Source organism: Rhinatrema bivittatum, unplaced genomic scaffold, assembly GCF_901001135.1.
Source record: "Rhinatrema bivittatum unplaced genomic scaffold, aRhiBiv1.1, whole genome shotgun sequence".
NCBI lineage: Eukaryota > Metazoa > Chordata > Amphibia > Gymnophiona > Rhinatrematidae > Rhinatrema > Rhinatrema bivittatum.
The window spans coordinates 36,735-53,769 of NW_021820859.1; the positions used below are offsets into that span (position 1 = coordinate 36,735).

Sequence of the window (17,035 nt, forward strand, 5' to 3'; positions counted from 1 at the left end):
GGGCCAGTTAGCAGTGGAGAAAATGCCCTCCTGAAGCAGCCCCCACCTCACTCTAGCAGACTCCCCTCTGGGACAGTCCCCACCCCAATGTTCCCCCCTCCCAATCCAACCAGGACCACCAAGGGCAGGAAGAGGAGAGCAGCCTACATGCATTGCTGGTCAACTTAAAAAAATGTATTATTGCCCTCCAGAGTTGCAGTTACGATGAAGGTTGTTATCTATCAAGTTAGAGGTAAATTATATAACTTTCAGAAAGAAAGTGAAAGGATGGTTATTCCGCAGGATGGATGGTTAATGTTATTAACAATAGAGTGTGGTTATATGGTTCTTCATTCTGTTTTGAGCTCTAGGAGTATGGTCACACAGATTTATGATGTTTTGATTAATTAGTTGTTTTATTATTTTTATTCTGTAATGTATTTTAACTTGTTGATATTTGTTTATTGTTGTACACTGTTCTGATCAGTCTGCTACTGGGTGATTGGTATATACTGTAAATTGTGGAAATAAATACATTTTAAGCTCTTAAAAAGATTGTAAAATTTAACTACAGCCACCTCAGGTTTTATCAATAGCACAGTAATAACTCATTTGTTCATTTCGATGCTATATTAATATTTTGAAAATGCAGTAAAAACCTCTGACTGGGTCTCATGTAGGGCCTTAGTAAACATAATTATTTTTACTATGCACATTAAACACATTTGCCGGATGTGCTAAATATAGCACTCGTTAAGCACAGGCCCAGAAATAACTAGAGCTGTTTGAGTGACTGGCATTTATAACTGTTATAAAAAATGTGAACTGTTCACATTTTTTATTCACCTCTAATACCTGTAACAAGTTACTTTAAAAAATAACATTTACAACACCATCTTCACAATGGAAAGATTCCTTCCAGACATCCCTGATTATTGCTAATACATTTTAGGAATATGCATACAAAACTGTGTTGTTTCATTTTATTTTTCATTTCTTTCTTTTGTTTTATTAACCTCACTAATGTTCTACCATTTTCTTATCAAGGTGTTCTCACCTGTTTATTAAAATTGTTTAATAAAGGACTCCCAGAAGCCCCCTGCCATATGCCACCATTGAACCTTTGTAATAATACAAAAATAGAGAGTCAATAACCTTTCCATCAACTATGATGTATCAAACTAAACTGTAAAAAGAATGACAATGGCACATCCATAGATAAATTGTATTCGTACTGTCAAGAAGCAAATTATGAAAGGTGCATAATCATAACATGCCATGAAAAATCATACCTATAAAGGGAGCTCTGACTGACATGCCGCGAATGCGCAGTAGACAGCGGCTCTGACCGACGTGTCTCACATGCATGGGAGAGAGAGCACGCCGGTCAGAGCTCAAAGATGTATATGGCCCTGGTGGGACAGGAAAACCTTGCCCGTTTTAACAGGCACAACAGCTTGTCTCCTATATGACAGTCTTCACCCATTTATATTAGAATCCAGTGCCTATGGGTGTATTTTTTTTGGTACTGAAACTTTTAATATAATGAGAGAGACATTGTATGGTGAATTTAGCAGATTTTTTCAATAGTGGAATTATTTCCAAAACAACAATTATAAATTGGGCGCTGGCTCTAATATAATTTCATATTGGGTGTATAACTAGACACAATATTTGAGTGAACCCTCAGTCATGTATAGAATTAACAAAGGTAGATAAAGTTATTTTAGGAGCGTTTTTCATGACACATCATGATTTCAACTTTGATAATCTCTGTTGGCAATATGAATGTAGTTTTTGTATGAACATGTCGTGTTTACATTTAAAAAAAAAGTTTAATTTGAAAAATTGTGGTTGATGGAAAGTTTATTGACTAACTTTGGGAACAATGCATTTTTGATTATTACCCTGTATTTTGAGAGTGCTTCCGTTTTTGTATACGTCTGCCTTGTTCCTTTTAACTGTTTAACCTTTTCTTTCTGGAAGTCTATGACCTCATTATAATGCGGGTGTATTTGAAAACTCACTATACAGTAAATATAGAAGATGAATAATTGATGAAACTCATGTTCTGAAGAGGCATTCATTGTCACACTATACAGGGTTTCTGTATCCTGAGGGCTTCATTATGTTTTTTTGTCATTTGGGCTAGAGTAGTAAGACAATTATGGAAAAGTATGTTAAGAATATACTTTCATCCATGCACATAAACTGCAGCATTCACATAAAATCAAGGGAGCAGTCTGATGAATAAGATAAATTAGTTTGTCTAAATTCTGACAAGCATTCATATTCACATCAGAGCAAATGTGAAAAGCTATTTATGTGTTTTTCCATTTGAGCTTTATTCTCTGATGTGAAAGGCCATGTGAATAAGGCCATTTGGAGGAGGGGAGATAGTTGCTGCACAACCAGGGTTCTTTCCTTAATTTCTAATTAATATTTGTCTTCTTATTACCAGGCATCCTCCTTAAAGGCTATGAAGCGTACAACGTTGGGGTCGCCACAGCAAAGGTATTTTCTGGTCCCCCAAGTGAGCAGTTTGGATATACAATACAGCAGTTTGTAAATCAAAATGGGAAATGGTAAGAACCATGAGTTAAAAAAATTAGTCTAATAAAAGGTATAGCGAAAACAAATACGGCTTACAGTTACCCTCTTGCTGTTTAGGGCTCTGTGCAGGCTATCCCAGTGTACTTCATTTCCATCTGCTTGCCACTATAAATCCTCTGTTTTTATATAAAACATCCACCTATGGGAGGGGCCGCATAAACAACACCACCTCTCAGCTGTGTGGATATGTGTAGCACGCTCACACAATTAAAGGTTCTCCCAGGGGTGGGGAGGAGAGGCTAGAGCAGAAATTAAAAGCAACATAAAATACACACAGGATTACTATTGCATGCAATATAAGCAAAATCAGTGCATGCACATTTACATAATGCATTGCGAGCCTGATTTTAAAAAGCATTTACAAACTTAAAATTGGGTTTTATACATGTAAATGCACTTTACCCATGTAAATGAGCTTTTGAAAATTGCAACAATATATGCCATTTAAATGTCCGTAGGATATTCACATGGATCATTAGCCTTGAATGTATGGAACTTTCAGAATATAAAGTGGAATAAATAAATAAATAAATAAATATAAGTGCACTTTACACAGGTAAATGGCTTTTTTAAATTGCACCAATAGTATATTATATTTACATATGTAACTCCTTTTAAAATTACCTCCTTGGATTCTTATAGGCTTTAGGAAACAGAAGTACATGGCATTATAGTAAAAGATGGATTTATTAGCATTGAAAATTAAGAAAATTTGCATTTTGTAAATTATAACAGAAAAACCCTAACACTATTGTTATGCAGGTGGACCCTTGGACTAAGGGGGAGTTGACGCTACCTGTGGGGAGGAGCCCCACAGATCTCCACCGTCAGTAGGCGAGGCTGATGGAGAGCAGACCCCACAGGAGCTTCACCCCTACCAGCCCACATTCCCCTTAGGTTGAACCCTCAGGTACCGTGGCCAGCTGGACTTATCTGGGGTCTCTGCAGCGAAGGAAGTCTCGGAAGAGAGATGAAGGCTTAGAATAGGACAGGCAGGAAAGCACAAGGTCATGGTCCAGGCAATGGTCGTGACAGGTGACGTATCTCATAGTCAGGTTCCAAGCAAGGGTCATGGCCGGCGACATATCTCGTGGTCATGTGCAGTCCAAGTCAAAGTCAGAATCAGTTTGAGCAAAGGGCAGGAACTCAGGAACTCAGAGGCAATACACATTGCAGGAGCGAGGAGACCTATTGCCAAGGAGTCCGCTGGAATCAGGGTCCCGACTTTAACTTAAGTAATCTCTGAGCAATGATGTCAGAGAGAAGAGTCATGGGTATTTTCCTGTCACAGGCCCTTTAAATCCAGAAGAGAGGTGCACACGCGCGCCTAAGAGAAAGCTTGGGTGCAGGAGAGTCAGCGGCATCCCAGCCACGAGGCAGCATGGCAGCAGCAGTGGCTCACAGCCGCAAAGGAGGGAACCGGGATGAGGAGCTGGCAATGCCGGGCCGCAGAGATGGCAAGAACAGCTGGCACTTCAGGGCTGTGGAGAAAGGTGGCGGTGGCTCCCTGCTGTTACCAGAAGGACCAGGGTGAGTGGGGCCAACTGCGGGTTCCTGCGGTCGGCGAACGTAACTGTACCCCCTCCTCTAGGCTCCCTTCCTTATGGTTTTGGCTTCCTGAGAGGCTTGATCAGATTCTTATCCAGAATGTTGGAGGCAGGTTCCCAGGGGTTTTCTTCTGGGCCGTACCCCTCCCAGGAGAAGAGATATTCCCATCTCCGACCCCGTCTCCTCACATCCAAGATTTCACGCACTTGATATGTGTTGTCACTTTCAGAGGCTATTTCTTGTGGCTCTCTAGTTTTTCAAGAAGGCCAGGATAAGACCAAAGGCTTCAACAAAAAAACGTGGAAGGAGTTATGTATCCTAAGTGAAGTGGGTAACCGGAGTTGATACATCACAGGGCCCAGCTGACGGATACCAAAAATGGACCAATGTATCGGGAACAAGCTGCATCGATGGGACTCTTTACCGGATGTGGCGAGTACTGAGCTACACCTTTTCTCCTTATTTAAACTGGGGTGCAGGACTCCGATGGAGTTCAGCAAATTTTTTCACTTTAATCCTGCTTTTTGCAGCATCAGTTGCGTATGAGTCCATAATTTCTTTAGTTCATCCGCAGTCATCTGAGCTGCCAGGGAAGGAACCTTTAATGGAAGCAGCAGAGGAGGAAGAGGCTGCTTGCCATAGACTATCTGAAATGGAGAAGCATCTGTGGCAATACAGGGATGAGAATTACGTGAGACCTCTGCCCAGGAGAGTAGATTAGCCCAGTCATCCTGACGAGTGTTGACATAAGATTGGAGGAAATGTTTCAAGGTGTGGTTGGTCCTTTCTGCCCGTCTATTCATTTGCAGATGGTAGGTGGCCGTGAAATCTAGAATGATATTGAATTTTTTGCAGAGAGCCTTCCAATACCTTGCTGTAAATTGAGTGCCACGATAGGAGATAATGTGCTTGGGAAGCCCATAGAGACAAAACACATGCTGGATGAAGAGCTGTGCTAATTGTGGAGAGGAGTAGAGTGATGAAATGTGACATCTTTGAGAAATGGTCAACTACCACCCACATCTGTGTTGCCATTTGACAGCGGGAGATCCACAATGAAATTGGTAAAGATGTGAGTCGAAGGTTCCTTGGAGGCTGGCAATGGCTATAACAGCCACCAAGGTCATCCCACTAAAGGTTTCTGCTTCAACAGATGGGACACAAATCCACATAAGCCCGGACATCCTTCTGCAATAGAATTGCTGGAGCAAAGCAAGGGTCCAGGCTCATCCAGCACCCTTGCTTTGCTCCCCCAGGACTTTGTTACGGAGTTTTCATGGAACAACCATCTTCCCTGGAGAAACATTTTTGGTGGCTGCGAGGAGAATCCGTGCAGGATCAATGACGTGTCAGAGGTTCAACAGCATCCTCAGTTGCAAAGGAGAGGGAAAGAGCCTGCTTGGATGTTTTTTGCTGCAGGCCTTATCTAAGTTTGAAATCAAAGCTGTGGAAAAAAAGAGCCCAACCAGCCTGTTGCTGTTACTGAGATGACACCAGAACCAGAATATCATTTTTGTAGGGTGAGTTGTATGGGGAATGTCATAATTCTGCTTTACATCCATTATTGTGGGTCAGGGGGGTTCCCGTGGATGCAAACTGTACTTTTACATCTAGCCCCGTGACGATCATGGGTCAGTGTGTCACGCATGTGAGAACCATCTGTCAGGTGTGTCCCGACAGAAAAAAGGTTGAGAACCACTGCTCTAAAGTATAGATATTTAAGTCCTTCATACTCACCTCATATGGCTTTTGATTCATCCCATATGAGATGAGACTGAAGGACCTAAATATGTAGAGGAGAAACAGGGGGATATGATATAGACATTTAAATACCTGAAATCTATTAATGGTACAGCAAGGATATGCAAGTTAAAGCAGCTGAGCCTTATCAGCAGCTCAGCAGGAATGGGTTAAGAAGTACAGTTCACTCCTTTTGCTTTATTTTGAATATTTTTTCCTATGTCGGGGCACCGTAGTTATCATCACATTACAGCATTATTCATATTCCCTTTCACTGAACATCATTCTTTTAATAAATGGTTTTGATAGAAAAATTATGCACTGAAAAAAATCTCCATGCTTGTCTTGACTTATACCATAATAAAATAAGATACAGTTTAATGCAATGACATACAGAAAAATGTACGTAGCCATAATATACAAATAGGATGCATTGTTCTATAAATATAGAACACTATGACCCTGATTTACTAAAACTTTCCCCATTCAGAAGCCAATATTTTAAAAAACCATTAATGGATAACTTATCCAGCTTAAGTCAGTCAGTTAAATTAACCTGGATATTCACTGGGTTAAATGTCCCACTGAATATTCCCAAATAAAGTTATCTGGCTTCCTTTAGCCAATAACTTTAAACCTAACCAGCTATCTTTTGAATATTGCCAGTTAGATTTTAAGTTATCTGACATTAACTGACTATATTCAAATGAAAATAGCCTGAAGTGCTGAGCTGAGTGAAAAAAAGACTCAAGCAGCCCCAGCAGCTCAATCATCTATCTCCACCTATGTGTAGTAAATTTTGGGGCTGCCAGATCAATCCTCCCGTCCTTCACAAGGCCCCCAAACATAATAAAAGTTGTTTTTTCTTTTTAAAAACCGCAGTACCCTCTTCTGCTTCCCTGCCAGTTCAGCAATAGCAACTTATCTCTTGACCAGCAACTCTTCTCCTTCCCTCTCCCTTCCCTGGGGTCCCTACTCTAACTCTCCACTCCGCCCAGCACCCTTGAAAACCTTCACCTCATCCCAGATAGGACATTCCTATCCTGATCCCCGATACTTATGGCGTTGCTTACCTGCTGTGTAAATTCAGGCAGCAACGCTACAAGCTTATGCTTCCAGCTGCCTTGAAGCAATGCTAAAAACATCTAGAATTGCGGTAGGAGGGTATTGTGATACCAGGCAAGCTGAGGGTTTTAGGGTCCTGGTTGGGGTGAGAGGATGCCGGGGAAGATGCCAGGGGAGGGAGGGAAGGGAGAAGAAGGAGCTTGGCAGAGGCAAGCTCCTTCTGAATGGGGGGGGGGGGGGGGGGGTGGATGGAGGGAAATGCAGCAATCTTAAAACTTTTATGATGTTTGGGGGGACCTTGAGGAAGAGGGAAGATTGGGCTGACTGCCCATATATTTATTACTCTTGGGTGGGGTGAGTGATTGGGCTACTAGGCCCGCTTGTGCACTTAATTGGCAATATTATTTTATATATAGCCAGGTAAAGTTATTCAGCTACCTGTAGATGAAAAACTTTAATGCTATTCTCAGTCACATTTTGAGTTAACTGAAGAATTTATTTGGATAACTCCAAATATGAGTGTTACCTGGCTAACCCCTAGAATCATCAAAAAGGGGTGTGTTTATGGAAATTTTTGAATTTCCACACCATGTGGTAACTTACTGCTTTGCATGGTGTGGTAAACTTAACATGCCCTGTGATAATTGTTAAATGTTGAGAGAGAGAGAGAGAGACTATCTATAAGACCCTCATAATAGTGAAGTATTTATTAGGGAAGTGCATCAGGTGCCCGATCGTTTGCGCTTTCAGGTTCGTGTGGCCACGGGAAAATCTTGTTTTCCTGTGGATCGCCATTTCTTTTTTTATTAAAAAATCATTTTTCGACTTAGTGCGCACTAACCGGAGTTAGCTTGATGGGCTCTATAATAGGGCACCAACAAGCTAGGTTGAGATAACATAGTACAAAATTTCATCTTTGTGAGACTTTCCTCACTCCAAATGACTTCAAATCTTCACCAAGGTGTACTGTGCTGTTCTACATCTAACTCTACATGCAAAACTGGCCCCTAAAACCTAAACCACTGTTGTGCTCCGCGGTCGTGGGACACCACGACCGCGCTGCCCTGCCTCCTCCACGGCAGCGGTCTGCCGCGACAACCTCGGGGAGCCCCGGACCCAGGGCCCGGCGCGGCCCCCCAGCCTGACCGTGGGGCAGAGGGCCGTCCCTGCTCTGCTCCTGCGCCGTCCTAGCAGCCCTTCCTCTGCGGAGGGAATCAAAGATGGCCGCCGCCATCCTTAGGCGCGAGGCCGCGCCCCTTCTTTAGAATTAAAGGGACATGATCCCTTTAATTCACCACAGCTGTTCCTTAGGAGCCTGAGCAGAGGAAGTATTTAAGGAGACTTCCTCTGCTCATTCCCTGAGTTGGCAACGTCCCATCGCTGTCTAGTCTGCTTGCCTTGGCGAGTTCCTTGTACTTGGATGCTGGTTCCTGTCTTCGTCTTGGTGTTCCTGGTTCCTGACTTCGGATTGGCTTACGGTGATTCTCTGGTTCCCGACTTCGGATTGGCTGACGGTGATTCTCTGGTTCCTGACCTTGGCTTGGCAAGCGGTGATTCTCTAGCACTCGACTTTGGACTGGTGAGCGTTGACCCCCTGGTACTTGACCTAGGACTTCTCCAAGACTCTGTCTCCAAGGGCCCACCTAAGTCCCAGCAGCCCGGGTCCCTACGGGCTCCTCCTGGGGGGACCGCGGACTTCCAGGGCGAAGCTCCAGTTGGCCTTTGCACCATTACCTGACCTCCCGAGGTCCACCTAAGTCCCAGCGGTCGGGTCCCTACGGGCTCCTCCCGGGAGGACCGCAGACCACCAGTGGTGAAGACACAGTGCCTCGTCTCGACTCTTCATTGCCCCCGGATTCCCCTCAGTCTCCAGTGCCAAGGGTCAACTGGTCCTGCCTCCTGTTCTGCCTCGCCCCCCGACGAGAGAGCCTACGGACCCTCTGAAAGGCATTCTATCCTCTCGTCGGCCAAGGGTCCACAAGCCTGAGCATAACAACCACCACCAACACCTCACCTACTAAATAAAATAACACAGGTGACTTTGAAGTTTGTTAGCCACCTTATTTTATCTACACCTCTCCTAAAATCGATAATCTACTGCAGGTGCATCGAGACACTAACACAGGTCCCAATGCTCCCATGCTAGATTTAAAGGGCCCAACTGTTAAAAAAAAAAAGTGCCCAGGGTCAAACATAATCCCCCTCTTCACCCTGGGGTTACCAATCGAGGCAGCCCCGACAACAAAAGTGTAAAAATAGCTACCCATGTTTGTGCAATGACAGCCCTCACAAACCTAGTCAACATCCATTAAATATAGGGTATCCCCCCATTCAATAAAAAAAATTCCAGGCAGGTCGCCCCCTTCCCTCTAACCCCCAAATAAAAAAAAAACATCTTTGGGGTATAGTGGTCTACCCTCTTCCTCGACCCCCCAAGTCTACAAAAGAATTGTTGGGATATAGAAGAGCCCCCCAGCCCCTCCCATCCCCCCAACCCACTTTTGCACTCCATTTCCTCAAATCTCTAAAATGCTGCAATCGGAAGGGCCCGGGGTGCCCCCTAGCCCTGGGCCTGGTTGGTGCCATTTTGGAGAATGGTGCTGACCTGACCTTGCCCCCAGTCACAAAAAAGTCTGAACTTAGCTTGCGTCTAAAAAAATAAAAAGTAAGAAACCTTCCTAAAACACGCATGCAATTTTATTTTTTATTTTAAGAGGAGAGAAAGATTTTTTTCTGGGTGGGGTAGAGTAGGGCAGGGGACATTTTTATTTAGAAGTTGATGCAGCCTGGGGCTACTGAAAGCATTCTTTCTATAGTAAATATTTATTGTTAGAAAGTTAGCACGTAGATCCAGCCAGTAGCAAAAATGAATTATTGCACTTAGAGGTAGATTTTAAAAGTGTTGCTCACTCACTCAAAAATGCCCACAAATGCATGTATGTGGGCTGTGCATGAGCCACAAGACTTTTAAGAAGCCTGGAAGAATGCGTGTATGTGCGTGCCTGTACGCACGTTCAGAATAAGGAGGTGGGAGAAGGGGCAGGGCATGGTGTTCTGGGGCTGGACCAAGATTGGAACATGTAACCGCAAATTTTGCAAAGGAGTTGATGATTTGTACAATACAGCTAGCAGAGACTGCAGTGTACAAATTAACTCTTCTTGTTAGACTTTTCATAGTTTATAAGGACAAAAATTCTTTAATGATGTCAATTTTACAATGAATACTTCTCTTAATGCGTCTGTTAACATCCAACCCAAACCCACCTCCTGAAAACCTACCCGGATTCAGTGCCCCTCTAGAATGGTACCTACCTTTAGAGAGAGAGAGTGTCAGAGTGACCCTATGCAGAGGTTCTCTCTCCTTCTCCTTCTCCCTCACCCCCACATAAAGATACCCATGTAAAGAGGCTGTCAGCATTTGAGCACCATGAGTGTTTTAAATGCTATGCCCGTATTTTATAAAATGAGGCGTATCTTTGTTTCAGTTTATGGACACACGCACTTTTCTTTTAAAATTTACCAGATAATGTTCAACCACACAATATATTCTGCCTTTCTTCAGAATTCTTCAAAGACCCAAGGGCAACACAAGATATGAATGTACTCTGTTGAAGTGGGGTGTAATAGCAGTAAAAGCACTTTGTTGGTTTTACTGCACCAAAAGTTTTTATTGATTCTGGTTTCGGCAAGTGCTTTCTACTGCATCTCTGTTAAGTGTTGTTTGGCTTTTAATAAATACACTTTGAAACAATTTAACTGAAACTTGTTACTTGTGGTTTGAAGAATAAAAGATGGTTTGCTGAAAAACACCTACCTTAGGCTTCTTTGCAATGGTAAATCCCACAATACACAAATGAGATGTTTCATTATAGTTTGGCCATATTATGCCTTCAAGATTTAGTACTTCATCTTCTATGAAACTCAGAACACTTGAGATTTATGCCTGGCAGAGTCAACAGTCTCTTCATCATCTGCATCAACTCACAATGGTGACATCACAGTAGTTATAAAGTGGCCAATTTTCACACACTGCAGGGAGCCCGCACACCCACAGGTACTTTGTGCCTGTGGCTCTGCAAGCAAATTTTCAAAGGGAAACTCTATGCAGACTTTGCAGGTACAAAGTAAGGGATTCTGGACAGTGTGCATACTTTTCCTCACACTGGGGTACCTATTTACCCTCAAAGAATACTTTTCAGAATTGCCCCTGAAATAATCTTTCGACGTCTCTTTCTGGATTTCTTGCAGCATATTTTACCTAATTCATATATCTAAGTGTAATGTACAATAAAGACACACAAGATAATCTTCATATTACAAAAGATGGGCTATAATCCAATTCACCTTTAAAATGTTACGATCCTGCTCGCGGACCCCATCCCGCGAGCAGGCCTCCACTACTCACCTCCAGCGCTGCCGCCCCGGACAGCCACTGTCTTTGCGGCCTAGTGCCGCCACCAAAACACCACTTCCTGTGGCCCTGAGCCACCGCCGATGTCGTCCCCGAGCAGCGGGGAGGCCGCCGTGCCGTCACCTCCTTGTGGCCTGGTGCCGCTGGGCCCTGCTCATTTTTTTGATGCGTGGAGCCACCACTGCTGGCCTGTTTTCCATCTATGCGGCAGGAAGCCGCCTCTGAATCCTTCTTCGTGGCCTAGTGCCGCTGCCGGGCCCTGCTTCCATCTTTGCGGCAGGGAGCCGCCACCGTCTCTCCATCTTCACGGCCTGGTGGCCGCCTTCAGGGATCCTCTTCATGGTCTGTGTCGCTCAGGAAGCCACCCCAGACTGCTGCTGTCTTTGCAGCCAAGTGCCACCGTCGGGGCCTGCTCCTCCATCTGTGCTGCAGGAACGCCGCTGTTCGTGGTCCAGCTCCTCCCTGGGCCATCCTCTAGGTGCCGGTGCACGCCTCTTCAATGTATTTAAAGGGCCAGCGGCGAGAAAAGCCTGCAGACCCACCAGAAACCAGCCTTCAGCTCATTTCCTGCTTCAGCCCTATAAAATGGCTTAGTTCCTGTTCCTCAGGGCCTTCGGATCAGACTTCATGGTTGTCCATGGTCTTCCTTGCCAGTCCAGGTCCTCCGTGGTCTTCACTTGTCTAGATGACTCCGTTCTGTGTTCCTGGTCTCCTCGTCCTGATGTTCCTGGTCTTGTCCTTCGTCAGAGCTCCTTTGTTGCCTATTCCATGTCCTGATGTTCCATGGTTCCGTTCCTGAGTCCAGATGTTCCAGATGTTCTGTGTTCCTGATATCTTAGTCCTGATGCCTTCGTCTTCGCCTCTGCAACCAGTTCTCAGTTTTCTGCGTCCACCTTTCCTGGCGTTCCACCACCGTGGTACAAGGCTGTCTTCTCATCTGCAGCGCAAGTCTTTGGAAGACCCTTGTTTTTAAAGTTCCGAGTTCCAAGTTCCGAATCTTGAATCCTGTCCCGGTCTTCAGAGTTCCTTGCCTGCTTCCATCCATGCCCATGACTGCCAGAACCTGCTCTGGTCCAGTATGGTCCGCAACAAGCCACAGGCTGCTGTGCAGGGTGCGCCCATGTCAGGCTTCTACTGAATCTTCGACGTTCCAGTCTCAAGTTCCACTACTTCGCCTGGAGTCTGCTTTGCGCTTAGCGTGGTCCGCGACCAGCCATGGGTGGCTGTGTAGGGCATGCTGCTATGCAGTTCTCACCCAGTACTTTTGCCTGAATCCTGAATTCTTGTCTGAGACCTTCTGAGTAACCTGAATCCTTGTCCGAGTCTTCTGAGTATCCAAGTCCTCATCTGAGTCCTTCCAAGTTCAAAGCCCTTGTCTGAGTTCTTCCAAGTTCCAAGTCTTTGTCTGAGTCCTTCCAAGTTCCAAGTCTTCGTCTTGTTCCTGCCCTCAGCCTCTGTCTGGCCTCACACAATCGTCATTCCCAAGCGGCGGGTCTGAAAGGGCTTTCAAGTGACCGGAGGTCTACTCCTGAGACCAGCATTGCATTGCTGGGTCTCCTTGGTGCATGTAGGTCCAGTGGAGGACTGATCCTGCTTGGTGCCTGTTCCGAGTTCCTTGCTTTAGTTCCAATCCTGCTTTGTTCCTGCTCCGCCCGTGCTTACATGCACTCACCTCCCACGGTGTGGCTTGGGGCCCCTCTCTGAGTCATGCCATGGTTCAGGGGCTCATGAGCTAGCGGCCTCGCCCGTGTCAGGATCTGTAGGTCGCGGTCGCATCATAAAACTTGTATTTAATACATATAAATCAAACTTGATTTCCTCTCATATAATGTTCAAAACCAGTTTGTCACTGCAGGGCAATTGATGCCATGAACAAAGCACACAAGGGTAACATTTTAAAGACTTAAAGGTGCATTTTCAAAATGTTACTTATGTAAAAATTAGCATATATGCACATAAATAACCTCTACTCTCATATTCCGTGTTTTATAACAGACCAAAATATGTGTGCATTTTCACTTTCACACATATATATATTTGGTTAACAAAGGGGTGGTCTCAGGGTATTCCTGGGTGAGGCAAGAGTTACACGCATAAGTTGCTCATTTAAAAGATACTTATTATACGAATATTTTCCAACTGATTCACGTATTTTTACACCTGCTAATTATCTGATGTAAGTGATATTAAATGGGTTTAAGCCTGGATTTTCAAAGCCTCACATAGAAACCAAGGTTTATGCATGTGGCTGGGCCTTGTGTGAGCTGCGCACATTTTAAAATGGGAGTTCAGGCTCAAGAACAGGAAAGTTTCAATTACCTGGAGAAGGACTAGGCAAGCTGGTGGACTATTTGGTTAAACTGGTAATTTCAATCACATGCCCATTTTTTAAAATATACTGTTTTACACATATAAAGCTCAACTTACACATGTAAGTCCTATTATATTTTCACATTTAACATATGTGTGTATATTTTTAAAATAGGTGCTTTGAAATACGTGATTTCAATGCTTTGCATGTATCACAAGTTAGCCTAGATATATATGTATGCTTTTGGGTAAAAATACACATATTTTATAATATCCACGTATGTGATATGCACATGTTATAAAATACTATGGGAAAAACTACCTGTGGTCACATACACGCATGTATGCTGCTACTCATAGTAGTTTGAAAGTTATCCTCCCTGGGTCCTATTAAGGATTTGCATTCTTTTAAAACAAATGTCATATCTAAAATGAATGGGTCCCATTTGTTTCATTTGTTTGGTCCCCATTCATTCCCATTAGCTCATTGCAGTATATTGGTTCATAGGAATGAATTGGACGGTAACAGGTACACTTTAACTGTATTTACAGTTAAAAAATGTTACTGTAACTATCAGCAAGTCAACCAGCCCATCCGTGACCTCATAGCATTGACATAAGCTTGTGGGCACTGGGTAGGACCACCAAAACAGCATATCGGAGCAAACCTTTTTTCTATTCCAGTCTATTGCTGCTCTGTGGATCTGATTACACTGATCCTGGAGTATGGGCATGTGGAAGAGTGCTGTACTAAACATTTCATCTGAGACTTTGTTCTAGAAGGAAACATTTTGAGCTCTGCCCTCACAGAGTGTTGCTTGTTTGTTCAAAACTAAAATTCACTTCACCTGTAAATAAAATGTATTTGGCAGCCTGCTCTATATAAAAATACTGCTGCACTGTGGTCTCACTAATGAGATAGTAAAGCATAAAGCAGCAGACTAGTGGTGCCAGTACAGGTTATTTTTTGTTCTCTCGATGTGCAGAGGCATTGCTGTGCCAGTCCTGTCCAGTGTGGCAAGCAACACTGTAGTGCTCACTGCAATACTGTAGCAAATATATCAGGCTGACTGCCAGTTTGGTTTGTGAAGTCTGTGACCACTGACAGAGCAGGCTCCACTGTGCACTAGTGCAGCGATTCTCAGCCGGTGTTTCACAACACACCAGTGTGTCGCCAAGCACAGGCAGCTGTATCGTGTGCTACCCACAGCTGGCGGGGCAAAGATCGGAGCACTGCTGCCACTGGAGACCAGGCCAGCAGGGGCTAAAGACTGGAGGGCTGGTTACTGCCAGAGACCTGGCCAGCAGGGGCCGAAGACTGGACTGTGCCGCCAATGGAGACCAGTCCAGTGGGGGACGAAGACCGGAGCACTGCCACCCTTGGTGAAAAGTCCAGCGGGGGACAACGATTGGAGCTGTTCAGCTGGTGGCCGGTGTGTGTGTGTGTGTGTATGGTATGTATTTGAAATGGGGAGGGTGCTTGAGTTTATGTGTGAAGTGTGTATGTGAGGGGGGAGATTGCTTGTGTGTGTGAGGGGGAGGATGCTTCTGTGTGTGTGTGTGTGTGTGTGTGTGTGTGTGTGTGTGTGTGAGTGAGGGGAAGGGTGCTTTTATGTGTGTGTGATGTGTATGTGAGGGAGGAGAGGGCTTCTGTGTGTGTGTGGTGTATGTGAGTTGGGAGGGTGCTTCAGTCTGTGAGTGAGAGAGAACATGTGTGTTTGAAAGCCTGTGTGTAAGTGAGGTGGAGAGAATGTGTGCACTTAACTGAATCCTGAAGTTGGTCCTCCAACTCTGCAGGGTTTCGGAGTGAGTTACACTCCTTCTTCAGGGAGCTTCAGGATAGCTGTAATTAATTGCTTCAGCTGGATGTAGCCCATACGGAGGTGGTCATTGAAACGCGCTAGGATCATCAATGCTTGATAGTTAATTCTTCATGCGATCTACGTTCTACAGTGGATACCTTTTGACGCGTCTTGAAGCAATTCATTACAGCTATCCTGAAGCTCCCTGAAGAAGGAGTGTAACTCACTCTGAAACCCTGCAGAGTTGGAGGACCAACTTCAGGATTCAGTTAAGTGCACAGTTAATGGTGATTGGTGCACTATCTCGTATTCACTATAGCAAAAAGCAATCTTGATGCCCACATGCAAGTGAGAGGTGTGGAATGACCGATGATTAATCTGGATTTAGTGCTTAAAGGCTTTATCACATTTGCCAATCGCACCACTATTACCAGGTCTCTATGTCATTATAGGCTTTATTCATATAGCCAGTGACAAGACACATATGATGGTCATCCACTATACCTACTCATTTTACTATATGAGTTATTAGAAGCAGAATGTGTTTATTTTTTGACTGTTTCAAAATTTCTGCTCCATACAGGGGTATTTCAATTCTTGCAGTTTCATTAAAAGCATCAAAGCATATTGGTTAAGGGTAGTAATCTCCATGCCTTCTGCTAAGACTAGCGACCGCCGCACCAGCAAGTTACCCCCCTGCATGCTTATCTCATTTCCGTCTTCTAGCCTATAGAGATCCATAGTGTTTATCCCATGCCCCTTTGACTGTTTTCTTATTCACCATCTCCTCCAGTAGGGCATTCCAGGCCTCCACCACCCTCTCCGTGAAAAATGATGATGCTCATGTGCATGAGCAATTCTAGCAGTTATTTGCAAAGACAGGGTCTTGTTGATTGGCAAGGCAATAGCAGGGCCTGTGATGAAAGCAGGAAATAGACTGACAAGGTTGACGCATCCATAATGGGTGTTCAAGGAACATACCTCGGACCGCCTCCTTCCTGGCACGCATCTGTTTAAGCCACACCCCTTCTTTGTGGTGCAGGTCTTAGGCCTTCTTCTTGAGGTCCTCATCTATACAGAGAAATAGGAATAAAATTTATGTATTTATTTATAACTTTTTTATACCGACGTTCCTGTATAAATACAAATCACACTGGTTTACATTGACACTGAAAAATCGCCCGAGGGGGCGTTACAAGGAACATGATAACTTGAGATACAAAGGAAATAGGCAAGGACCAGGTAGAATGCATAAATATACATAAAAACTACTCTTCACTTCTGATGTTAGTTCTATGTTTCTGGTTGTTTTACCTTCTCATTGCTAGGTTACAATTTTCCCCTAAAAGCACTTGACCCTATTTTCTTGCCAATATGCTGTCCCTTTTTTGCATCCATATATACTATTAGGCTCTTGCCCCTCCCTACCCCCACCCACCTACCCACCCTCCTATTTTCCTATTTCCCACTATGTACAGACTCTGTAGTTAAACTCAGCTTGTAGGCTCCGCCAGGCCTGCTGCATCTCCCTGTTATTCCTTCAGACTACCCATATAGGAAACAGGCG

The 17,035-nt window shown here is 44.3% G+C and overlaps 1 protein-coding gene across 1 annotated transcript in view; it reads left to right on the forward strand.

Moving 5' to 3' along the window:
- Positions 1–204: 204 nt before the first annotated feature.
- Positions 205–17,035, forward strand: part of LOC115082231 (integrin alpha-2-like) — a gene marked incomplete at its 3' end in the record, with an annotated part of 105,025 nt that continues 88,194 nt past the window's right edge. Inside the window, exons 1-2 of the mRNA XM_029586487.1 lie at positions 205–232; positions 2,441–2,564. Of these exons, the coding sequence (XP_029442347.1) occupies positions 205–232; positions 2,441–2,564 (152 nt within the window). The remainder of the gene's footprint in view (positions 233–2,440; positions 2,565–17,035) is intronic.